The sequence below is a fragment of the Betta splendens genome, chromosome 7 (genome assembly GCF_900634795.4).
Source record: "Betta splendens chromosome 7, fBetSpl5.4, whole genome shotgun sequence".
Lineage (NCBI taxonomy): Eukaryota > Metazoa > Chordata > Actinopteri > Anabantiformes > Osphronemidae > Betta > Betta splendens.
The window spans coordinates 3,164,003-3,188,710 of record NC_040887.2 but is presented as its reverse complement, the minus strand read 5'-3'; the positions used below and the strand labels follow the sequence as shown (position 1 = coordinate 3,188,710).

At 42.4% G+C, this 24,708-nt stretch overlaps 2 protein-coding genes across 3 annotated transcripts; both read left to right on the top strand.

The window, feature by feature from the left end:
* Window positions 1-116: 116 nt before the first annotated feature.
* On the top strand, window positions 117-8,812 carry LOC114859373 (deoxynucleoside triphosphate triphosphohydrolase SAMHD1-like). Of its 2 annotated transcripts, XM_055510319.1 has the most exons (17): window positions 117-131; window positions 227-382; window positions 608-671; window positions 744-801; window positions 2,669-2,829; window positions 3,011-3,120; window positions 3,366-3,418; window positions 3,859-3,984; window positions 4,059-4,159; window positions 5,460-5,571; window positions 5,655-5,746; window positions 5,953-6,056; window positions 6,600-6,748; window positions 7,146-7,238; window positions 7,361-7,453; window positions 7,555-7,704; window positions 7,991-8,812. In XM_055510319.1, exons 2-17 carry the CDS (start codon window positions 292-294, stop codon window positions 8,057-8,059), a joined length of 1,626 nt encoding a protein of 541 aa, XP_055366294.1. In that variant the 5' UTR covers window positions 117-131; window positions 227-291; the 3' UTR covers window positions 8,060-8,812. The 2 variants fall into 2 exon arrangements, with proteins under 2 accessions (XP_055366294.1, XP_029013290.1); XM_029157457.3 differs by lacking the exon at window positions 117-131 and having other exon boundaries at window positions 138-382.
* Window positions 8,813-11,379: 2,567 nt separating this feature from the next.
* Window positions 11,380-24,685, top strand: LOC114858679 (deoxynucleoside triphosphate triphosphohydrolase SAMHD1-like). The gene is made up of 17 exons (XM_055510320.1): window positions 11,380-11,634; window positions 13,357-13,423; window positions 13,501-13,552; window positions 18,837-18,997; window positions 19,093-19,205; window positions 19,581-19,636; window positions 20,207-20,329; window positions 20,453-20,491; window positions 20,747-20,847; window positions 21,016-21,130; window positions 21,208-21,299; window positions 21,539-21,657; window positions 22,211-22,341; window positions 22,850-22,936; window positions 23,048-23,152; window positions 23,278-23,409; window positions 23,905-24,685. The coding sequence occupies exons 1-17, from the start codon at window positions 11,544-11,546 to the stop codon at window positions 23,908-23,910; spliced, it is 1,590 nt and encodes a 529-aa protein (XP_055366295.1). The 5' UTR covers window positions 11,380-11,543; the 3' UTR covers window positions 23,911-24,685.
* The last annotated feature ends 23 nt before the right edge of the window (window positions 24,686-24,708 follow it).

Here is a 24,708-nt window from a genome sequence, read left to right as displayed (position 1 = left end):
CAGTTCAGTGGTTGGAGTTCTAAAAAAATATTGTGGCGTATTCAATTATAAACCACAACATGTGACAGGTTGCTATGAGGGCAGAGCCAGTCTGACAGGTGCGTTCAAGCTAGAAAAGCCAGGTGTTAAGCGTGAGTGTGTTTGTCTCATCAGCTGCATTAAATAGCTGTGATCAGCTGTGTGAATAGAATTGTTATTGCTCATAGAAACTGTTTATTGTACTCAGATCTGCATTTAAGTCGTCTGTTAAGAAGCAAACATCTTTATTTGAGATCAGAGACATCAGATTCAATGGCTTCCTTCTGCATCAATGAGACGTGGACTAACAGTCAAGTATGTGAACTCCTGGAAGAAGCCGGACTCGACAAAACTAAATTTAAAGGTTGGTTTTCAACTGTGATAGATTTAAATGGTGGTTTGCTTTTGCTTTGTGGCTTTAATACAACTACAACCTTGGCCAGATGATGAGCACTGTGTTACTTTCCTAACATTTACACAGCTGATGGATTGTGCCATTTGGTTTTAATTGTAGATTAAATCACCCAAAACTTTTGTTGTATTTTATGACAAACTGTGTTGATACAAACAGATTCCTTTTTTCCCCCAGAAAAAGGAATTGATGGTGTGGCGCTAAAACTTACAGATGAAGATCTGAAAGGGATGGGCATAACGTAAGTGTTCACTTTGTATTCAGTTAAATCCTCTTTCATCTTCTTCAAGTTGGATTTTCCTTTTTTATCTAGAGACGCTAAGGAACGTCTGAAATACCTAAATGTCATCAGGAACAAAAACCAGCACAAGGTAACAAAACATCACAATTGTGGGTCCACAAAGATCAAAGAACTTTATATTTGTTGCAAACTCCCACCCCGTCGGCTCCGAAAGGGTGGGGCTTGACAATGTACGGGAACCGGAGAGATGATATGGAGAGAAGAACGTTCGTAGACGATTCGTTCAATATGAACTAATCTTTTAAATGACTCGGGAGGAACGAGTCCTCTCAGTGAACGATTCGTTCATTTTTATGCAGTACCTTCTCTCGCCACATGGCAGCAGCTGCTTAAGCTCAGTCAACAGGACAGGAACCAGAAATACTTCGTTCACGACTCCCTCCACTGAGTGTCCGTCCTCTGGGATTCGTTCTTTAGTCACGTGACAGCCAGCTCTGTGGCGAGCAGCAAACGCTCCAGTTCATTCCTGATTCGTTCCTACGGATCCTTATGGATCGTTCGTTCCTTCAGCTGTAGATCAGCTGCGGAGCTGTGTGGACTGAGACACAAGGAAATAAATGATGTCTGATTTGAAGTTCATTTAAATGTCACCTGACGCCCGACAAACATTATTTATTCATGGAGTCATAATTAATTAGTGGTCTTTGATTCTTGTAGACGTGTGAAGTGTTATCGTGTATATACTGTAAGTGTGTCTGTAAATCAATACTTTCGAACATTTGTCACGAATGAGGTTCTAAGATGGTGGACCCAAATGCACAGCACCGGACAGGTAAGTTTAAGAGTTTAATGCAGCTCAGGGTCAAAATACAGGCAGAGGTCAGTACACGTAGGCAGACTGGCACAACAGCACAAGTAGAGCAAGAGAGAAAAGTCACAGAGGCATGCAGTCAGGCAGCAGAATAGTCAGGCAAGGCTACGGTAGAGACGGTGATCCAAAATATGGTTCTAACACGGAGATCACAGAACGCTGGAACAAAACACGACGATCTGGCAGAGGACTGGTGTCAGTGCTGGAGACTAAATACTGCGAATGATTACTGATACGGCAGCTGGAGGGTAATGACCGGAAGTAAACTGAACGTAAGATCTGGTGAACACAGAACCGGAATAAATATAAAATAAAACAGGAAATGGACACAAAATCCTGGATTGTGACAATATCATAGATATAATAGATTTTGTTGTATACTCTGCCACAATTATAAAATCAAATAATAATAATAATACTAATAATAATAATAATGTCACGTTTTTAACACAATAAATGCACCAGGTAGATATTTTAGGGAACTGCACGGTTTAGTTCAACATTCTTTCGCTCAGGCTCTGTAGCGAGCACCAAGTACTACAGATCTTTGAGGGATTTGTTCATACAGATCTTCACAGATCATTGGTTCATTCATTTATCATGTGATCGCTGCCAAGTGACTGTCGCGCTGTTAAACAACAATGGCAGGGAAGATGCAGGACATAAGACCTGAAAACCTTTGTTTTTAGGGTTTGTTTTTATGGCTTCGACTTCAGGTTTCTCTCCAGTATTGTTGTCCACCGATCCAGAGTCAGGTGTGGGCGGAGCTATGCATACTGTTTGAGGTGTTAGAGTCTGTGTCACTGATCTGGGATCATAGGGGGTGGAGTCAAATATTTAGTTTTTTCAACCGGCGATCATTTAATATTTACATTTACATTTATATTTACCATTTACATTTAGACTTTTGCACATTTAACTAAATGGGAGAAAACATGTTGTGTCATTTAGTTAAATGTGAGAAAACTAGTTGTAGGTGCTCCTTTTACATTCGGCACCCCCATATCCGAGCGGGGAGATGCGACTCTTAGAGTTTCAGTCTAGTCAGGCTGAAACTTGACTGTGTTACTGTTGTTCCAGTTGGGTAATAATTGGATGAGAAATTATTGCGTTGCCTTTTCATCAGGTGATTAATGATCCTATCCATGGGACCATCAAGTTACATCCACTTCTCATCAGAATCATTGACACACATCAGTTCCAGAGACTACGGAACATGAAGCAGCTCGGTGGAGCGTCTTTTGTTTACCCTGGAGCATGTCACACCCGCTTTGAGCACTCCATTGGGTAGATAGATAAGAAAATAATCTAAAACATCTTAACAAACGTCTTAACATCAACAGTAAAGCTAAAATGTGTGTGTGTGTGTGTGTGTGTGTGTGTGTGTGTGTGTGTGTGTGTGTGTGTGTGTGTGTGTGTGTGTGTGTGTGTGTGTGTGTGTGTGTGTGTGTGTGTGTGTGTGTTATAGCGTAGCACACTTGGCAGGTGAGTTTGCACGAGCTCTGAAACCAAGTGCCACTGCTATGGATGACAAAGACGTGCTTTGTGTGCAGATTGCTGGTCTTTGCCATGATCTAGGTGAGTGTAACACATAAGGGATGTTTAAAACGCTTAAAAAAGTAAAAGTGAAACTATCTATACTGTAAATAAAGACCTGGTAAATAAACAGAGTAGTATTTCTGATACAGTACAAACCTTTGTATGCTTTACAACGGACTGAGTAAAGTCCTGCTTGGTATATTTTTTATGACTCACTTTACAATGTACATATATGAAATAATTGATTATATAATGTAGAGTTTGTTTTTCTGCATCTACTGTAGGACATGGACCCTTTTCCCACTTATTTGAAGAAGTGTTTGTTTCTGCAAAAAAAGTTAAGGATCTATATAACTTATTCTCACAAGATCAAAATCAATTCAAAACCTTTACTGTATATAGGGTCAAATAACAATAATGTTGACCTAGTTGGATTCATCTTTTAAGGTAACCAGCTCAGAAGCAAAATTCCAAAAGCATCTAGCATTTATGATGTAGTCTAGAAACTCTTGACATTAATGTAATATAGCGTGTATATATATATATATATATATATATATATATATATATATATATATATATATATATATATATATATATATATACACACACACACACACACACACACACACACTATATATATATATATATATATATATATATATATATATATGTGTGTGTGTGTTATAATGTAACAAATGAAACTCCTAATAGCTAATACATTGTAACTGAATCTTTTACATATAAAAACATATCTTGCTGTCTGTCATTTTACAGCATGAGGACATCTCTATAAGACTGTTTGACTACCTGGTGGAAGAAAATGGCCTGAAACCACTGATGAAGCTCTACGGCCTGAAGGACATTGACCTGACTTTCATTAGGGAGATGATGAACCCTAAAGTAAGTCCGGACTAATATGAAACCTACATCATCGCTTGGCTTCACTGTCTAATCCACTACCGTCGTATCCACAGGAAACATATGAAGGTCGTACAGATGACAAGTACTTCCTTTATGAAATTGTGTCAAACAGCACAAACGGCGTTGACGTGGACAAGTTTGACTACTTTGCCAGGTGGAGTTTGTTTAACAGCTACTGTTGAATATTTCACTTTTCGATCTGCCTTGTACAGTATTGTACATTTTCAATGTGTCCAGTTCATTCTACAGTAGGCACACATTTACCAGTCTGCTTTGATTGAAAAGAGTGAAAAATAACAAACATGGGGAGGTGTTATGCCTTGGAGCAGAACTAAGGTCATGGAGGGAGAAGCTAAAGGGGAACACTGACATGGAATGGGGAGCTATGGAGACACAGAACATGGCTAATTTAATATGGCTACTCAAAGCGTGGCTTGGGTTAACTAATGGCAGGACTAACACGATGGAAAGAAAAAACACACAGTCATTAACAATACACAATAAAACAGGAGTCTCTTCGCCGGAGGCAAAAGTCCAGCAATGACAGAGAATGTTCGTGGACGACAATGAGCATCATGAACCAACAGTAATCAAGCACAGACTGAATGGCTGGGAAAGTATTTGAAGGGAGCATAGCTGTGTGGAATAGAGCTCATTGCAAAGGAGTTCACTGTGTCAAGAACACACAGATGAGGACCCAAAAGCACAGCGCACTCGCGAGCTTGATGAATTAAGCAGTTTTTATTGTATCAACGTCGTCAGGCAGTCCGGGTCATACACAGGATATCTCGGTTTAAGGTACGATGAGGAACAGGCAAGATCGGGTCCACGAGACAGGCAGAGGTTCGGTGCACAGGTAAACTCGGCAGAGGTACAGGCAAGGGCTAGGCAAAATTCAATGGACAGACAATCTGGAACGATACCAAGATCTCCGGGTGTGGGTACAGACAGGGTGTTGGCAGGAATCGGCGGTCGGGTTCTGACAGGATCGAGCAACAGGTTAGCTATACGAGAAACGCTGGAAAGTGGTCTTGGTAACTCAACAATCTGGCGTCTGACTGTTGGCTGAGGTGGTGCTTAAGTACTGGGTGTGATTACAGATTACTGACAGGTGAGCGTGGTGAAACCGGGATGACAAAAAACAGCTGAGGTGAAACAGGAAGTCCTTTCAACATAAAACAGGAACAGGCATCAATCGTGACACACTGAGGGAAAGGGAGAGAGCAGGTGTGGTCCAGAGCAGGGATGCAGGGTGAGGGAGAAACAAAAGGATCCTGACAGGGTCACATCACAACACGGAAAATGCAAGACGAAGCAAACCACTGCTACCATGACATAAGCTAGCAATGCTAGCTACTGTACAACAACCCACATCCTACATAGGATGAGCCTAGCATCCAATGTGTGAAGTTAATTTTTTTTACATTTTATCTTGTTTCTTCACTCTCTGTCAGGGACTGTCACTACCTGGGCCTCCAGAACAACTTTGACCATCGTCGTTACCTGGAGTTTGCCAGAGTGTGTGAGGCTGATGATGGAAAAACACACATCTGCGTGAGAGACAAGGTGCTGACAAAATTATTACTGTTTTCTTAATTATAGCTAAATCAACAGAACAATACTCTGAAACAGAACAATACTTTCTACAGGAGGTGGATAATGTTTACGACATCTTCCAAACAAGGTATCGCCTCCACAAACGAGCCTATCAGCACAAAGTGACAAAAGCTGTGCAGCTCATGTAAGTACCTACTGTGTCCTTACGCATTACCCTTACTGTGCTGTAGTTTGATTCATTAAAGTTACTTTTTATAATTTGTTTGTTGTCAATGTTTTGTGAGAGAGATCAGTAAAATTACATTTAAGTTGTAATTTACTTATTAGTCCCAAGTGTTAATGACTTATAATAAAAACATTGTAAAAACTAATAATATGTTGCAAATCCAGGATAAAAGACGCCTTCTTTGAAGCAAAAGACCTTCACATTGAGGGAACAGGCAAGAAACTCTGTGAAGCCAGTGAGGACATGGCAGCCTTTACAAAACTAACAGGTCTGTATCTGTATCTGTTCTGTCAGCTTTCAGACAATAAACTGTAAATGTGTTGATCACTGCCTGTTCTCCAACTGTCAACATCCTACAGCAACATGTGTTAATCAGCTTGTCACCACAGAGTTGCTCAGACATGACAATAAATGTCAAGCATATAAACCTATACATATATGAAGACTATTTTAAAATGAAACATCTACTCAACAAAAACACAATAGAACCACAGAGATAAACAGCTACATCTGTTTACTGTCTGTGTTACAGTGGCTAATACTAGTAGTAGAGTGAAACTTTGCTTCAAGTCATCCAACTCTTCTTTATTTATGTTATGCAAATCAGAAATGTAACGAATTATTAGAATTACGAGGGGATGGCAAGGCCAATATGCAACATGAATGCAAAGTGTGTCACAGTGCAAACATTTCTCTTTTTTTATCACAGTATATAGAAAATCAGTAGAACTGTAGGAAATACACCATTTATCAGGTTTGTTTATGGACTTTGTTTTGTATCTGACCATGTTCCACTCTGCTTCTCCTGCAGATCATCTTTTTCAACAAATTCTTTACTCTGACTCAACTGACCCAAAACTGAGAAAGGCAAAGGAGATTCTAGAGAGGATCATGTCTCGCGACCTCTACGAGTGTTTGCTTGAAACAGAAGTGACTGTGTCTCCCTCAGCTCCTGTTCATGTAAATGCTGACACATCCTGTTACCTTCATACAGAAGTTGAAAAAGGTTTCACATACCAGTCTGGAAGTCACTTAAAGAAGCAGGACATGCTGTGCAGCAATCACTGCCTCCTTTCATTTAATACAATATAAATTACAAATATAACTCAGAACATGAAGAGGCTTGGCTGCTAACAAAGCAGCTCATAGCTGTGCTATGGATCAGAAGCATAGAACATTCTACAGGAGTTGTCAAACTTAATATGAATTTTACATATAAACATTATTAATTAAGTAGAACTCTGAAAGTTACTTTAATTCTAGAATATGAAGCTTTCCTTAAAAAATGTCAAAAGTGAAACAGATCTTTTAAAAGTAATTGTAATTTAAAACAAAAAACAATGTCATGGTTAAACAGGACCTCAAGGAGAAGATTAAAGATTTGAAACAGACTCTGACTGAATCCTTGGAGGGTGAAGGCGTAAAAACACCAGAGGATTTAGAAATAATGGTGAGTTTTAAATTAAATTACTTTGTCTTTCTACATTTCAGTAACTCTTCCGCTGTTGGTGATGTCACTTATAATTCACTTGTGAATATAAAAACAAAGCTGTGTCTCAACCATCTTTTTAGGTTGGTAAATATGGGTGGAAAGAGGAGGACCCTATTAAAGACACATATTTCTACAGTAAGAAGGAACCTACCAAAGCATTCAAAAAATCACAGGTCAGAACAACAATAAGCATTTGTTCATTAAAATAACTCTCAGCTCATTAGTATTTTAATTTTTCTGCAGTCATTTTCACTCTTTGCTGTCATAATTTTAGAACTTTAAGACGCACCCAGCACACATTCCACAATCGTTTATCAGGGTGTTCATTAAGAACAAGAGAAGAGGAGGTCAACGGATCACTATGAACAAGGATTCAGTGAAACGACTCAAAGAGTGGTGCAAAGAAAGTGGCTTCGGACTCCAGGTAACGTTCCTGTTGTGAGCTCAGTTTCTGACTTTTTATGTGATTGTGTGTTGCTAATTGCTGCCATTTAACAAACTTTGAGAGATTCTGGACACGTGGCACATTTTATTTCATGTCATAACAGTCCTAAGTTATGTTAGCTCACGCTCTCTCATATAATGAAGAAAAACAGAATCAGATGTGTCCTGCTTGAAATACAAAATAAGACGAAGTGGATCTCACGTATTAAACACACTGCAGCCCACTGTGATCCTCATATATTTCTGTGTTTTTTGTTTATATTAAGGATGACGACAAACAACAAGGAGAACCGTTTAATATGAAGATGCTGAAGATGAGCATCAGCAATAAATAACAAACACCTGCTGTTATGAAATCATTAATAGTCAGAAAGATCAGACTTTTTTACCGTTTAAGTAGCAAATTAAAAATAATCTAATACTTGATTCCACTGTCCTCTGAAGCAAGATTATTTTTGTTTTTATTTAAGTGTCATGAGCTAAAATGTGTAAAGACATAACAAGTTTTTTTTTCATGGGATTATCGTTCATTTATGGTTTTCTTGTTTTTTTTTATATTTTGGGTTTGTGAATTAGGGAATTTTGATTACATATTATTTTCAATTTTAATTACATTTTCTGATCATTGTGGTTCCAGTTTGGCTATTTTAATTTCTCATTCCTAAACAACAGCATTATTGTACTATTATATTAAGGCTATTACTTAAATTCATTTTTAAAAGCAATTAAACTGAATTAATGTGTTCAAATGTTTACTTAATGTGCTGTGACTGTTTGAAACTGCACAAGCAACGAGGGCATTCTATATTGTATGAAATAAAAAATTTCTTATCCAGGGCCTCTGATCACTTACTGTAGCAGTCTAAGACCAGTTAAACAGTTGTTTTTTTTTATTATTTCTGCCTCATTTTAATTTCATTGTGCTTAGCTTGATTACACGTACATATTTAGCAAACATAACAACACAAGCAGTGCCTCTGATCACTTTCTGTTGCTTTCTAAGACCAGTACACTGAAAGAAATGTTTTTGTAAATTTTACAAAAATGTTATGTTCCAATATGTACATTAAAATTTTACATAATATTTATTATGATACTTTGAAATTTACTATCATCATTTATCCAAGTAAAATTTTTATGCATATAACAAGTAAAAGTAAATAGGATAATTAATTGATTTAAAAACCTCCAAAATCAAGTAATTTTGACCTAGTAAGTAAAATTATAATGTGTAACGTATAACTGATTATTTTTGTAGGATTTGTGGTATTATTTAATGCCAGAACTGTATTCTTGCTGAACAAGTGTTACATGTAAACTTGTTAATCTTAAGTACATGCATTTGTACACGATATCTAAGATATTGGAGCCCGCCAGTGTCACAGTCTGGGGTTCTGTGATTAATTTCTGGTCTTATTTTGGTTCTGTTTCCGGTTTCAGTCACGTGATTTACTCACAACATTGTGATTTACACAATCAGGTCATTTACTCCAGTATTTAACCACCAGCACTTGCCTTTGTTCCCTGCCGGATCGCGAGTTGTTTTACCCGTTCCAGCCCTGTTGCCGTCTTGCCTGTTTATCTGACCACATCTTCTGAGTTTTGGATTGTTCTTACTGGTACCGTAGCCTCATGGGAAAAATGACGGTTCCTGTGTTCTGAATGTTATAGTGAAAGATAGGAATTGATTAGTCTTAGGCAGGATGGTTGAACCAGGGACTGGACCCAGGCAGGATGGTTGGATCTACAGCTGCTCATCACAGACTCACAGCTCTGAGTCAGATGATACCTGTAGGTGAGGACAGACTGGTTACTGTTAGTTAGATTATTGGATAGAAGAGATAGAAGGAAACTCAGAGCTCAGTGTATCAATTAAGTTAATATGGACGAGCTGATGAATGCTATTGAGATTAAAGTGGATAGTAGGCTCAACACAGCTTTCTATGGCACAATTTACTTTCTATGATGATGACCAGGCAAAGTCCTGAAGGTGAAACTAATATTTGGTCAATAAGGAGCGTAAACGTTAAACACAGCTGCAATGAAACCTTCAGGCAGACTGTGAAAATTAAAGTAATATTTTAGCAGCATATTGTTAAAACAGTTTCATTTCATTCTGATTAATGGATGAGCTACAGCTGCAAAAGTGAAATAAACAAAGCAACAGGAAGAGCTTGTTTTTAAAATGTGGTTGGTTTTGTCTTGTGGCTCAATTAGGCAGATTAATTAACAAAAGGTAAAGTCGCATGCAGCATATAAAATGTTAAACATGAGAAACATGTGGCGTTGTTGCTTTTACTGCCAACAACAGACCGATCCACACTGTCCACACAATGAGGCCATGAACACGAAACTAATAGTTGGTTATTGAAGAAATGAAACCTTCACACTGACTGATAAAAGTAATGTTGTAGCAACATACTGCTGTGGGTTGTTTTTGTCTTGTTTTACATCAATGACTTAGTAAGAGTCAATGAAAGACCCCAAAATAAATCAATGCTATGAGCCACCACCCAGAACCCTTTCTGCTGTTCATTGTTCAGCTTTGTAATGTCTGCACACATTATTGAGTCCTCCGACAACACCTTAGCATTCCTTCCTCTCAGACTCCATTCCAGTTACTGTTGGTACCGAATAACACTATAACACTCCCACAGGTGTTCCATCGGGTTGTTAAACCCGATAAAGAGAGAGAGCAGGTGTGGTCCAGAGCAGGGATGCAGGGTGAGGGAGAAACAAAAGGATCCTGACAGGGTCACATCACAACACGGAAACTGCAAAAAACACTGCAAGACGAAGCAAACCACTGCTACCATGACATAATGCTAGCAATGCTAGCTACAACAACCCACATCCTACTGTACATAGGATGGTAGCCTAGCATCCAATGTGGGATCAGTGAAGTTAATTATTTTAACATTTTATCTCGCTTCTTCACTCTCTGTCAGGGACTGTCACTACCTGGGCCTCCAGAACACTAATAATAATAATTAATAATTACTAATACTAATAATTAATAATTAGAATTAGAATTGCGAGGGGATGGCAAGGCCAATATGCAACGTGAATGCAAAGTATGTCACAGTGCAAACATTTTTCTTTCTTTCTATTACAGTATATAGAAATTCAGTAGAACTTTAAGAAATATCCTATTTATCAGGTTTGTTTATGGTCTTTGTTTTGTATCTGACCATGTTCCACTCTGCTTCTCCTGTAGATCATCTTTTTCAAGAAATTCTTTACTCTGACTCAACTGACCCAAAACTAAGGCAAAGGAGATTCTAGAGAGGATCATGTCTCGGGACCTCTATAAGTGTTTGCTCGAAACAGAAGTGACTGTGTCTCCCTCAGCTCCTGTTCATGTAAATGCTGACACATCCTGTTACCTTCATACAGAAGTTAAAAAAGGTTTCACATACCAGTCTGGAAGTCACTTAAGCTCCAACATTTACCTCGTTCATTCTCAGCCTGTCTGAGTTTTTTTTTGGCATTGTATTTTTATGCATTTTAGCATTTTATCTTGCATTCAGATTATATTTTCTAAAATAATATTGTGGCTCATTTAAATACGAAACACATTATGTGACAGGTTGCTATGAGGGCAGAGCCAGTCTGACAGGTGCAGTCAAGCTATAAAAGCCAGGTTTTAAGCTTAAGTGTGTTTGTGCAGGTGTGTCCTCATCAGCTGCATTAAACTGTGATCAGCTGCGTGAACAGAATTATTATTGCTCATAGTAATAATTATTGTAATCAGATCTGCATTAAAGACATCTGTGAAGAAGCAAACATCTTTATTTGAGATCAGAGACATCAAAGTCAATGGCTTCCTTCTGCATCAATGAGACGTGGACTAACCGTCAAGTATGTGAACTCCTGGAACGAGCCGGACTTGAACAAACTAGATTTGAAGGTTGGTTTTCTACTGTGATAGATTTAAATGGTGGTTTGTTTTTTGCAGCTTCAGTACAGCTACAAATTTAGCTAAATGTTGAGCACTGTGTTACTTTCATTTACATAGCTGATGGATTCTTGCTGTTTGTAAGGTGATTTAATCTAAAATTAAAACTACTTTACTTGCAGTGACGTGCGGTCAGGGTAGGCAGGGCCTCTTCTCACCTGAAAATATCATAACTTGATTAAAAAAAGGGCGGCACGGTGGTGCGGTGGGTAGCACCGTTGCCTCACAGCAAGAAGGTTCTGGGTTTGATTCCCGGAGGCAGTCCTGGTGCCTTTCTGTGTGGAGTTTGCACGTTCTCCCCGTGTCTTGCATTAGGTTGATTGGACTCTCTCCATTGCCCGTAGGTGTGAGTGTATGTGTGAATGGTTGTCTGTCTATGTGTTGCCCTGCGATGGACTGGTGACCTGTCCAGGGTGTACCCTGCCCCTCGCCCATAGTCAGCTGGGTTAGGCTCCAGCACCCCGTGACCCCGCATTGGGAATAATTAAAAAAAATGTAAAATAAAAATTCATTTCTGTCCATTGATCTGTGTTATACATTAGTGATGGGTCCGGCAACGCCGATGAGCTCGAGCTCATATAGCGAAACACTGTGTCCGTGCGCGCATCGCGTTGGGAAAGCACGTGACACCGTGTCACTGACAGACAGACAATGCCGAATGGAATCCATGAGCGTTTGCCGTTCATCGTCAAATTCATCTATAATTAATCTCATATGGGAAAAAAAGGTGTATTTTTTAATTTAATTTTATAATAAAGTGAAAGTGTATTAATAAAATAATTAATTAATTTTTAAAAGTTTTCACTTGATCTATCTGAATTCAGATTAATTTCAAAGTGACTCTTAGTTTACTAATAACAGTATTTTATGCAGGTTAAATGTCACATTTGTTCGACAGAACTTTCCTATTTAAACAAAACCACCTCAGTGTGTTGACCCCAGCAACACTTCTAGACCCCAGATTTAAATCACCCTGGTTCCTCGAGAAACCAGAAGTGAGGCGTCAGTGAAGGGAGCCTCAGCCCCAATGCTGAAACTGTCAGTAAATGGGCTGATACAAGGCGTAATCCCTTTCTGTTTCACATTTTAACGCTAAAACCGACTGAGAAAACTCGAGGGGAGGCTGAACAGGTCTGCGTCTCATCCAGAAGGGGGCGCTGCTACCACACTTTAATGCAGGGTATCCCCACAGATGGGATTCACTTTTCTAAAAGGACCTACTGAATGACACTAAGTAAAACAAATCAACTGCTTGAGAAGTGAATTTGAACCTTGAGTGAAATATTCCATTTCATCCTAATGTAGAGCCAACCAGGATTTAAAGTTTTAAAAACAACAAAACTTCACTGAGTGTCAAAATTGAACATTTACACCTCTCTATACTTGTGAAAAATACATGGAGGCTACAGGTCAGGTGACTTACTGCTATAAAAGATATGTTTCTTCAAGACCAAATACCTTCCTTTAGATGAGATAGGAATGGTCATGAAATGTGAAATGTGGCCATTAGAAATATGCATTCTGGCAATAAAATAGTGAAAAATACACTCTTTTAAGTTATGATCGTATAATTAAACTCCAGAGAACTTTGTGCCTCACCAGTCATGAACCTCACTGCACGCCACTGTATGTCATGACAAACTGTGTTGATACTGGTTTCTTTTTTTTCCGCAGAAGGAGGAATCGATGGTAAACAGGCGCTAAAACTCAAGCATGAAGACCTGACAAGGATGGGCATAACGTAAATGGGTTCACTTTGTTTTTATCCACTTAAATTCCCCTTCATCCTCCTCAAGTTGTATTTTCCTTTTTATCTAGAGATCGAAAGAAAAATCTGGAATACCTAAATGTTATCAAAAACCAACCCAAGGTAACAAAACACTTCATACCATATTTACAATGTCTAGTAATGAAGTGACTTTTTTGTTGCTACTGTACTTGGTTGTTTTTTGTTGCCTTCACTCAAAACAGTAAGTAAATGTTTTTTAACTCTCAGGTATTAATTGATAATGTGTCAGGGAACGGCAGATGAAAGGACCCACATGCACAGCACGGAGACCACAGGCAGAACGTAGGGTTAAACGGTTTATTGCAGAATCACAGGCGGTCCGGATCATACACAGTCAGTCACGGGGCGTAAGGGAGTAGGCTGTCTCGTAGTCGAGCGGTCAGGTTCGTTAATTCAGAGTTATCCAAGCGACAGTACAGATAAGGGAGCAGGCGAGAATCAGAAGTCAAAAACAGAGCAGGATCAAAAACACGCGAATAGAATAACTAAGTGCTGGGAATGGATGTCTGGCATACGAGCGACGATCTGGCGGGGAACTGAGGAAACAGGTGGTGGTTAAATACAAGTGATTACTTGATACGGAGCAGGTGTGACTAATGGGGACCGGAAGTAAAGCTGGAACCGAAAACAGAAACCGGGAGACTACCAAAATAAAGACAGGAAGTGGAAACTGGAACCCAAAACATGATGATATGACCGAAAAACAAGGTGTCTTCAAAATAAACCTGATAACGGAGCCAGAACCTGACAGTACCCCTCCCTCTAGGGCGTCTTCCACGGCGCCCACGGAAGCCCCCCCCCCCTCCAAACCAGGGCGGGCGGAGGGTGGTCACAGGAGGAGGGACCGAATCCCCCCCCCTCAAGGCAGACAAGCAGGGTGGGCGGAGGGAGGACTGGAGGAGGGTCAAATCAGGAGTTCATAAAACCGGAAGCAGGAAGCTCAGAGTCCATCCCCAACGGTCCCATGGGGCCCAGAAAACCCCCCCCCCTCTTTTGGAGGGTGGCAGCAGGGGAGTCCCAGGATCGTGGTGGGCGACGGCGGCAGAGGCCTCGCCATCGTCGTGGCAGGAGGGGACGTTCCCCAGGCGAACGGCCGTGGCGGTGGCGGAGTCGAGGCGGACGGCGCCGGAGGAGGCAGCGCCATCCAATCACCAGGAGAAGCCGAGGGCGAGGCCACCCGTCCGGCAGCCGAGACCAGGACGAGGCAGGAACCAGCGGCGTCCTCCTTGGACTACCGCGACGAGGAACCGATGCAGGTGCGGCCAGAGCCGGGCCGCCAGGAACCGATGCAGGTGCAGCGGGAGCTGCGACGGGAGCGACCCCCTCCTGGAGGTCCGCCGGGACTGCGACGGGCGCGACCCCCTCCTGGAGGTCCGCCGGGACTGCGACGGGCGCGACCCCCTCCTGGAGGTCCGCCGGGGCTACGACGGGCGCGACCCCCTCCTGGGGGTCCGCCGGGACAGCGACGGGCGCGACCCCCTCCTGGGGGTCCGCCGGGACTGCGGCGGGCGCGACCCCCTCCTGGGGGTCCGCCGGGACTGCGGCGGGCGCGACCCCCTCCTGGAGGTGCGCGGGGTCTGCGGCTGGCGCGACCACCTCCTGGAGGTGCGCGGGGTCTGCGGCTGGCGCGACCACCTCCTGGAGGTGCGCGGGGTCTGCAGCTGGCGCGACCTCCTCCTGGAGGTGCGCGGGGTCTGCAGCTGGCGCGACCTCCTCCTGGAGGTGCGCGGGGTCTGCAGCTGGCGCGACCTCCTCCTGGAGGTGCGCGGGGTCTGCAGCTGGCGCGACCTCCTCCTGGAGGTGCGCGGGGTCTGCAGCTGGCGCGACCTCCTCCTGGAGGTGCGCGGGGACTGCAGCTGGCGCGACCTCCTCCTGGAGGTGCGCGGGGACTGCAGCTGGCGCGACCTCCTCCTGGAGGTGCGCGGGGACTGCAGCTGGCGCGACCTCCTCCTGGAGGTGCGCGGGGACTGCAGCTGGCGCGACCTGCTCCTGGAGGTGCGCGGGGACTGCAGCTGGCGCGACCTCCTCCTGGAGGTGCGCGGGGACTGCAGCTGGCGCGACCTCCTCCTGGAGGTGCGCGGGGACTGCAGCTGGCGCGACCTCCTCCTGGAGGTGCGCCGGGACTGCCACCCCAAGACTGACAGGGACAGGAACGGCATCTACTTGGCCGACAGGGACAGGAACGGCATCTACTTGGCCGACAGGGACAGGAACGGCATCTACTTGGCCGACAGGGACAGGAACGGCATCTACTTGGCCGACAGGGACAGGAACGGCATCTACTTGGCCGACAGGGACAGGAACGGCATCTACTTGGCCGACAGGGACAGGAACGGCATCTACTTGGCCGACAGGGACAGGAACGGCATCTACTTGGCCGACAGGGACAGGAACGGCATCTACTTGGCCGACAGGGACAGGAACCGGGACTAGAACGGCCGCAACATGGCCGACAGGAACGGCCGCAACATGGCCGACAGGAACTGGAACGGCATCTACTCTGGAGCTGGCATGGCTACTTGCCGCTGCCAAGCTCGACGGAGCAGACGTCGGGCCTGATCGGGTGTGCATAGCACCTGTACAACAGGTGGTGCCCCCTGGTTGGGACACGACCTGCGCGTGACTGAACTGAACTGGAACCTGGACAGGAACGTGACTGGACTGAACTGGAACCTGGACAGGAACGTGACTGGACTGAACTGGAACCTGGACAGGAACGTGACTGGACTGTACTGGAACCTGGACAGGAACGTGACTGGACTGTACTGGAACCTGGACAGGAACGTGACTGGACTGTACTGGAACCTGGACAGGAACGTGACTCGACTGTACTGGAACCTGGACAGGAACGTGACTCGACTGTACTGGAACCTGGACAGGAACGTGACTCGACTGTACTGGAACCTGGACAGGAACGTGACTCGACTGTACTGGAACCTGGACAGGAACGTGACTCGACTGTACTGGAACCTGGACAGGAACGTGACTCGACTGTACTGGAACCTGGACAGGAACGTGACTCGACTGAACTGGGGCCGGAACAGGACTCGACTGAACTGGGGCCGGAACAGGACTCGACTGAACTGGGGCCGGAACAGGACTCGACTGAACTGGGGCCGGAACAGGGCTCGACTGAACTGGGGCCGGAACTGGGCTCGACTGAACTGGGCTCGACTGAACTGGGCTCGACTGAACTGGGCTCGACTGAACTGGGCTCGACTGAACTGGGCTCGACTGGGCTGGACTGGAACCTGAACTGGGCTGGACTGGAACCTGAACTGGGCTCGACTGGGCTGGACTGGAACCTGAACTGGGCTCGACTGGGCTGAGACCGGGACTGGGCTCGACTGGGCTGAGACCGGGACTGGGCTCGACTGGGCTGAGACCGGGACTGGGCTCGACTGGGCTGAGACCGGGACTGGGCTCGGCTGAACTGGAGACGGGACTGGGCTCGGCTGAACTGGAGACGGGACTGGGCTCGACTGAACTGGAGACGGGACTGGGCTCGACTGAACTGGAGACGGGACTGGGCTCGACTGAACTGGAGACGGGACTGGGCTCGACTGAACTGGAGACGGGACTGGGCTCGACTGAACTGGAGACGGGACTGGGCTCGACTGAACTGGAGACGGGACTGGGCTCGACTGAACTGGAGACGGGACTGGGCTCGACTGAACTGGAGACGGGACTGGGCTCGACTGAACTGGAGACGGGACTGGGCTCGGCTGAACTGGAGACTGAACAGGGCGCGGCTGGACTGGAGACTGAACAGGGCGCGGCTGGACTGGAGACTGAACAGGGCGCGGCTGGACTGGAGACTGAACAGGGCGCGGCTGGACTGGAGACTGAACAGGGCGCGGCTGGACTGGAGACTGAACAGGGCGCGGCTGGACTGGAGACTGAACAGGGCGCGGCTGGACTGGAGACTGAACAGGGCGCGGCTGGACTGGAGACTGAACAGCTCGCGGCTGGACTGGAGACTGAACAGCTCGCGGCTGGACTGGAGACTGAACAGCTCGCGGCTGGACTGGAGACTGAACAGCTCGCGGCTGGGCTGGAGACTGAACAGCTCGCGGCTGGGCTGGAGACTGAACAGCTCGCGGCTGGGCTGGAGACTGAACAGCTCGCGGCTGAACTGGGGACTGGACAACACACGGCTGAACTGGGGACTGGGGACCGCACGAGTGCAGGCAATCCTCCCAGCGGAACAAACATGGAGCTGGGCAGGTTGGTGCAGACACAACGGTGCGACGGGGCGGGGAGGAGGAAACCGAAACCTTCGGCGGTGCGACCGGCGCTGGCGTGGTGCGGAGCGCGTCGCTTAGCTCGCACAGTCGCTCATAGAGGCGACGAACACTGGGGCGCTCCAACACGCTGTCATCGTCCTCCAGCGTTAATATCGCCACCTCCACGGCGCTGCGCTGGTTCTTCGGGTTAACCGCCCGTCGGTAATCCTCCGCGAGGATTTGAAAATAAACGCGTAGGTCGCTGGGTAGCTCGGCGCAGGTGAACTCCATACCTCCTCGCAGGTGAAGGAGACTCGCCGCCAAAAAAACCAAGAAACAAAACAGTCACTGACCTGGGCGACGGCTGAGTGCTGGCTGGGTCCAAGTCTGGCCAGATCGTTCTGTCAGGGAACGGCAGATGAAAGGACCCACATGCACAGCACGGAGACCACAGGCAGAACGTAGGGTTAAGCGGTTTATTGCAGAATCACAGGCGGTCCGGATCATACACAGTCAGTCACGGGGCGTAAGGGAGTAGGCTGTCTCGTAGTCGAGCGGTCAGGTTCGTTAATTCAGAGTTATCCAAGCGACAGTACAGATAAGGGAGCAGGCGAGAATCAGAAGTCAAAAACAGAGCAGGATCAAAAACACGCGAATAGAATAACTAAGTGCTGGGAATGGATGTCTGGCATACGAGCGACGATCTGGCGGGGAACTGAGGAAACAGGTGGTGGTTAAATACAAGTGATTACTTGATACGGAGCAGGTGTGACTAATGGGGACCGGAAGTAAAGCTGGAACCGAAAACAGAAACCGGGAGACTACCAAAATAAAGACAGGAAGTGGAAACTGGAACCCAAAACATGATGATATGACCGAAAAACAAGGTGTCTTCAAAATAAACCTGATAACGGAGCCAGAACCTGACATAATGTTGACGCTTATTAGATCGTTTGAAGCTTAATGATTGTTTTATTATGAACAAATAACATAAAACCATAGGGATTCAGCACTGGTAAATGTGTTATCATTATTCATAATGAACCACGCAGGACTTAAGCTTTATTAGGAAGGGGTGTTAGGTTTTTATTTTGTGTTGTTATTGAGTTTGAATTTATAGTTGTGCTGTTTGTTGTCAGGTGTTTAATGATCCTATCCACGGATCCATCGAATTACACCCAGTTCTTGTCAAAATCATTGACACGCCTCAGTTCCAGAGACTGTGGAACATCAAGCAGCTTGGGGGCTCATATTATGTTTACCCTGGAGCATGTCACTCCCGCTTTGAGCACTCTATTGGGTATGTCTGCACTAATACTGATGTGTTTGTGATAGTTATCATTAATTTAATGTATTTTAGTCCCTGAAGACAAGCGTGTGTTGTTTGTGTTATAGTGTCGCACACTTGGCAGGAGAGCTCGGAAAAAGTCTGAAAAACAAACAAAGTACTATCATCTCTGACAGAGACATCCTTTGTGTGCAGATTGCGGGTCTTTGTCATGACCTTGGTGAGTGCTACACACTGTTTTTTCAATATAAACCTCAGAAAAAAACAGTATGTCAGGCATAAATATTTAAATTCTGGGCGGGAACAGGAGCAGAGTATAAAAACATAGGTGCCAAAATTCATAATCATATTCTGTGGGTAAAGAGATACTCCAATATAAGTAAGCCAGTAAAACTAGGGAAGCCTGGGGAAAGGACAGAGTAAGACAGAGGCTACCAGCTCGTGACTAAACGGAAAGTTTAGTTTATTCTGCAAGACAATATGAACTTCAGTATGTTTACAGTAGCAGTATATTGTAGTTTATATAACAGAAATGATAACATAATTGGTAATTACACTGACAGTAAACATATGATATTTATTTCTTCTTAACTAGGACATGGACCCTTTTCCCACCTGTTTGATGAACTAATTCTTAGAGGAGAGATAAGGGTAAGTTGAAATTGATGGTAAACCATTCCTCATAAAAGTCATGTTTCTAAAATTGATCTTGTACACTACACAATTTAAGGGGGTGTTTAAGATTCACTTCTCCAAAAACAGACTTTAAAAATACACAGACAGTCGTTATAAGTGCCATTTTGTGTCACGCCAGTAATCATATTGCCAATTTACTTATATCTGTTTATGCTGTGTATTACATTTTTAAGTTTGTCAGAGTTGCTCATACACCACGTCTGAAATATTGTACCACCTATGCAATTATATAAACTTCTCTACTGGCAAGATGCCTCCCTCTTCTTCATCGCATTTTATCTGGGTTTTTTTTTCATACAACAATAATAAACACAAACAAAACATGAATATGAATATAACATGAATATAAAAATAGCCATATAACTAAAAGTAATAGGATACAGTAATTAAAATCAGAGACAAGAATAAAAAAACATGTAGAGATGAATCTTCACGTAAACAGCACTGAATGTTTTTAATGAAATACCTCACAGTCACAGTATAAAGCTTTTCTCTATTATCAACTTGCTGTGTGTCGTCTTACAGCACGAGAAGATCTCTATACAAATGTTTGACTACTTGGTGGAGGAAAATGGCCTGAGACCACTGATGAAGCTGTACGACCTAAGGAGGAGGGACCGGACCTTCATTAAGGAGATGATTCATCCTGTCAGTTCTAAATCAGCCAATGTCTGATGCCACTGTTGTTCTGCCCACACCACAAGATGAAATGTTTCTCCTCTATAAATTGTTTAATGCAGCACACCTTGATATTTGCTTTTTGATTCATAGCCTCGAAGGGAAGAAGGAGAAGAAGCAACAGCAAATGAGGTCCCTTTAATAAATTATTCCTTGCATGTCACTGTACTGTATTTTAATTCGACATTTGCCTTTCTTATAATGTTACATTATCAGTTAATTAACATATTACCATAAATATTATAAATTAACATCCATGAAATGAACCCTGACCTTACTGCTTGCAGTCAATGTCTAATGGCACTGTTGACTTGTAGTAATACTTCAAACATGACTGACCAATAAAACAGGTTGTGACTGTTATCTTTTCTGCTGTCGTCTCCACAGTGGCCGTATGAAGGTCGTCCAAAAGAAAAGTCCTTCCTTTATGAAATTGTGTCAAACAAAACAAGCGGCGTTGACGTGGACAAGTTTGACTACTTTGCCAGGTGGGGTTTGTTAAATAATTCACTTTTAAACGAAGAATGAAGATTTCCACATATTGTTCCTCCTAAACATTTTCAGTGTCTCCAGATCGCTCCACATTGAGCAAACATTTATCATGTTTTTGACTAGTTTCATTCTTTTTCTTCATATTGTTTGACTCCATATGACAGGGACTGTCACTATCTGGGTCTGCGGAACAACTTTGACCATCAGCGTTTCATGTTGTTTGCCAGGGTGTGTAAAGAGGCTGGCAATAGAAAGACACACATCTGCATCAGAGAAAAGGTGATGATAATATTGGGTCTTAAACAATAAAAACGATTCTCTAATGACCTGTGGACTAAATACAACACTCTCAACAGGAGGTGAACAGTCTCTATACAATGTACCAGACAAGGTATTACCTCCACAAACGTGCCTGCCAGCACAAAGTGAAGTATGGTATAGACCTCATGTGAGTACCTAAGCTTCCTGTTTTTGTTATATTTAGATAAGACTTAATTTGACTAACTTAATTTAGACTATGTTCAGATTCAACACCATTTTATTAATAAATATAATATCTAAGTAGAAAAGTTTTATTAAAACGAGTCACAATGAAATTCATTTTTTATTTTATACACAAAACTTACAAATACACCATGATAGGTAATATTGTCAAAAAGTGATTGTTTATGGGGTTTGTTTATTCAGGATAAAAGATGCCCTTGATGCTGCAAATGGAACTAGGATTGGTGGACTTGGGCGGACACTAAATGAAGTCAAGCGGGACATTCAAAATAATCAAATGGCTTCCTTCACACAACTCACTGGTCTGTAGATATCTGCATGCTGTTAAGTTAGAGCTTTAAGAGCATTAAGACAATGGAAATGTGTTCAGACAATGGTGGAGCAAAAAGCAAAACACTTAATTTATTTTTAACAGGTAAGTTTAGATTATTTTAAATAAGTTTCCCTCTGTAGAATTAACTAAAAGCAATGACAGAGTGACAGAGATCACTATGCAAATGTGTCATATGATTAAACGTTGGTTAGAATATCCCAGTATCTATAGGCACAATAACCACACACTAAGTCACTGAAAAGTCTAAAGTGGGTGTCTCCACTTCAGACTTATATATTAAATGTATTAATAATGCAGCCAGCCCTGCGGTGTACCCTGCCTCACATCCTCAGCTAGCTGGGGTGGGCTCCAGCGCCCCCCGCTGGATGGATAATGCAGCCATAATAAAAAAATGCACATTATGTGCATTTTTGACTATGCACATTATACAGTACAGTCAGTTTAAGAAATACACTTTAATTAAGTTTGTCGCTGTGCAATAATTTATATCTGATGTGTGTTCCACCCCATTTCTCCTGTAGATTTTGTGTTTCAACAAATACTTGACTCTGCTAACGGTGAACTGGCAAACGCAAAAAGGATACTAAGGAGGATCAACTCTCGGGACCTCTACAAGTGTGTGTTTGAAAGGGAGGTTCAAGGAGGCATTAGGGTATGTATGAAAACCATTGTGTTTATCATGGTATTTGTTTGATTGTAACACTAGTGGATGCTGTTTATTTAGTTTCCAAACATTTTAATTACGTTATTTCGTTTGACACTTCGGAGATTCTATCAGTAGAAGAAAAGAAAAAAGGGAAAATAAGAAAAAACGTTTTTCCACAAAAAATAAAGTTTGGAAAAGTTAACTGTAGATAGGAGAGAAATATTACCAGCTTCAACTAAATGATTAATTCCCTTGTTTAGCACACCTAGAAGGTTTCTTTGGACTCTTTCTACCTTACACACCTAGGCCAGTGGGCAAAAGACCCCTTGCTCTAGCATCCCGTAAATTACTGCTTTTGTCATGTAAACAGAGCCATCACTCGTGATAAATGATAAATGATGAAGATGATAAATGATAAATAGTGTTAAATGTAGAGCCTTACTTAAAAAAGATCTATGATGAAGAGAAAAAAGAAAAAACGTAAGAGTGAAATTAACTGTGCAAGTTCAAACAGGTCGAACAGAGGCATATTGACAATCTGAAACAAAGACTGATTGAATTCTCTGGGAACATCCTGACTGAGACAAACTTTGAAGTAGTGGTAAGTTTTTAGCAAAATTACTTTCACTTTACATTCACATTTAACGAAATTTTGGGTGAAAATGTCCCAGTTAACATCAGTATAAAATCAAACTCTCAAACATAATTTCAGAAAGTCACTATAGACTATGGGATGGGACATGAGAACCCTGTCAATAACATGTATTACTATACAAAGCAAGACCCTGACACAGCAATAAGGAATTCTGGGCAACAGGTCAGAAATAAACAATGACAACAAGACATTTGTACAATTAATTTATGTATAAAACAATGTCTGTTAACACTTTATTCTCTTCTCTGTTCATTTGTGTTGTGTGAATCCTGCTCTTATGCTCTTAGATTCCCCATTTGATCCCAGAGGCATTTTCTGAGACAGTGGTCAGGGTGTACTACAAGGAGACAGATCTCTTAAATCCCCAGAGCATTATAATTCCATTTGATGCATGGCACCAACGAGTCCGTCAACAGCAGGTAATATTAAAATTTTAAAATGAGTTGTGGCTTTTCTGTGTTTTTCCCCTCATTTCTTTTACACATGGTGAATAAAATATTACGTCCACTTGCTACATGCCAGTTGTACTCCTAAAACTAAGAAATCATCACAATGTAAAAGTAGAACTAATAGCATAGGTATTGTATTTGGACAGGATAGGATTGTACAGGTTTACCTAATAAAATGGCCAATGGGTGTAGGAGTCTGAGAGCTTTGAGATTGGAGATTAGCATCTGACTCTAAATTCCAAACTCTCTCATACTGTCAACAACACTTTGCTTAAGGCAATATTTTAATCAAACAGTGAAAACTAAGATCATCAATGCATCCTCATAAAATGAAAGAAAAAATGGAAAAAATGAAACAGATGTCTCCAATCTGATTAACCTAAAGTGTATCTCCCAAACAGGCTGCATCTTTTTTAACAAGTATTAATTAATTTTTCAATGTGGTGTGTTTTTTTTTAAATTAAGGCTTGAGGAGTACGAGGGCAACCAGAGGCTGGAAATCAAAACGTGGATCAACAATAAAACAAATGTTTTTGATATGAGTTAAATCAGAATAATCAGAGATGTCTACAAGATAAAAATAGTATAGCAAATCATGAATACTCTGATCCACTAAACTTGACTCCACTGTCTTATCTTAGAGAGAAATTGTCTGAAGGTATTTAGGTTTTATCATAAATCCTGTGTTTTGTTGTGGTGTGTTGTGGGGGTGTTTATCTTACATTCTTATTCCTATCTATACTAAACTGTATCATTGTTGCATATGTCTGTGCTAAAATATAACATAATGTCATAAACATCTCTCACTATGTAAACTGCGAAATGATTTAGTCTAAACACTTGGGATTGTTGTAACATTCATTTGTGTTTTAAGTGATTTTCTTTTCATATAATATAACATTTTGTTTCAATGTTGATCTTCATTAAATTACGGTAATAGGGAATTTTTATTACATATTATTTTGACTTTGTTTGGTGGTCATTATGGTTCCAGCTTGGCTATTTAGTGTGTCACTCCTCACAGTTTTCTCACAGTGTTTATTTTTTGTGCCTTTTTTGTGGCGGTGGTGGTATTTTATGGTGTTTCTTCATTATTATTGAGTTCTGTCAAAATTAAGATTTAGTTTTGGATTTGTTAATTTTTCTAGATAGTTGTGCAAAGCATTAAACCATGTTGGGTATCTTGAGATGACTTTGGTTGTGAATTGGTGGTATATGAATTAAAATCAAATGAATTAAAATTGAATTGAATTTTAATTTTTCGCTGTT

Excerpts from the sequence above, each read along its gene's own strand:
- LOC114858679 (XM_055510320.1), top strand. The coding sequence starts at position 11,544 with ATGGCTTCCTTCTGCATCAATGAGACGTGGACTAACCGTCAAGTATGT. Across the intron at positions 21,300-21,538 it reads AAGTATGGTATAGACCTCAT|GATAAAAGATGCCCTTGATG; the intron begins GTGAGTACCTAA and ends TTGTTTATTCAG. Across the intron at positions 21,658-22,210 it reads TTCCTTCACACAACTCACTG|ATTTTGTGTTTCAACAAATA; the intron begins GTCTGTAGATAT and ends TTTCTCCTGTAG.
- LOC114859373 (XM_055510319.1), top strand. The coding sequence starts at position 292 with ATGGCTTCCTTCTGCATCAATGAGACGTGGACTAACAGTCAAGTATGT. Across the intron at positions 3,985-4,058 it reads GGGAGATGATGAACCCTAAA|GAAACATATGAAGGTCGTAC; the intron begins GTAAGTCCGGAC and ends TCGTATCCACAG. Across the intron at positions 4,160-5,459 it reads AAGTTTGACTACTTTGCCAG|GGACTGTCACTACCTGGGCC; the intron begins GTGGAGTTTGTT and ends ACTCTCTGTCAG.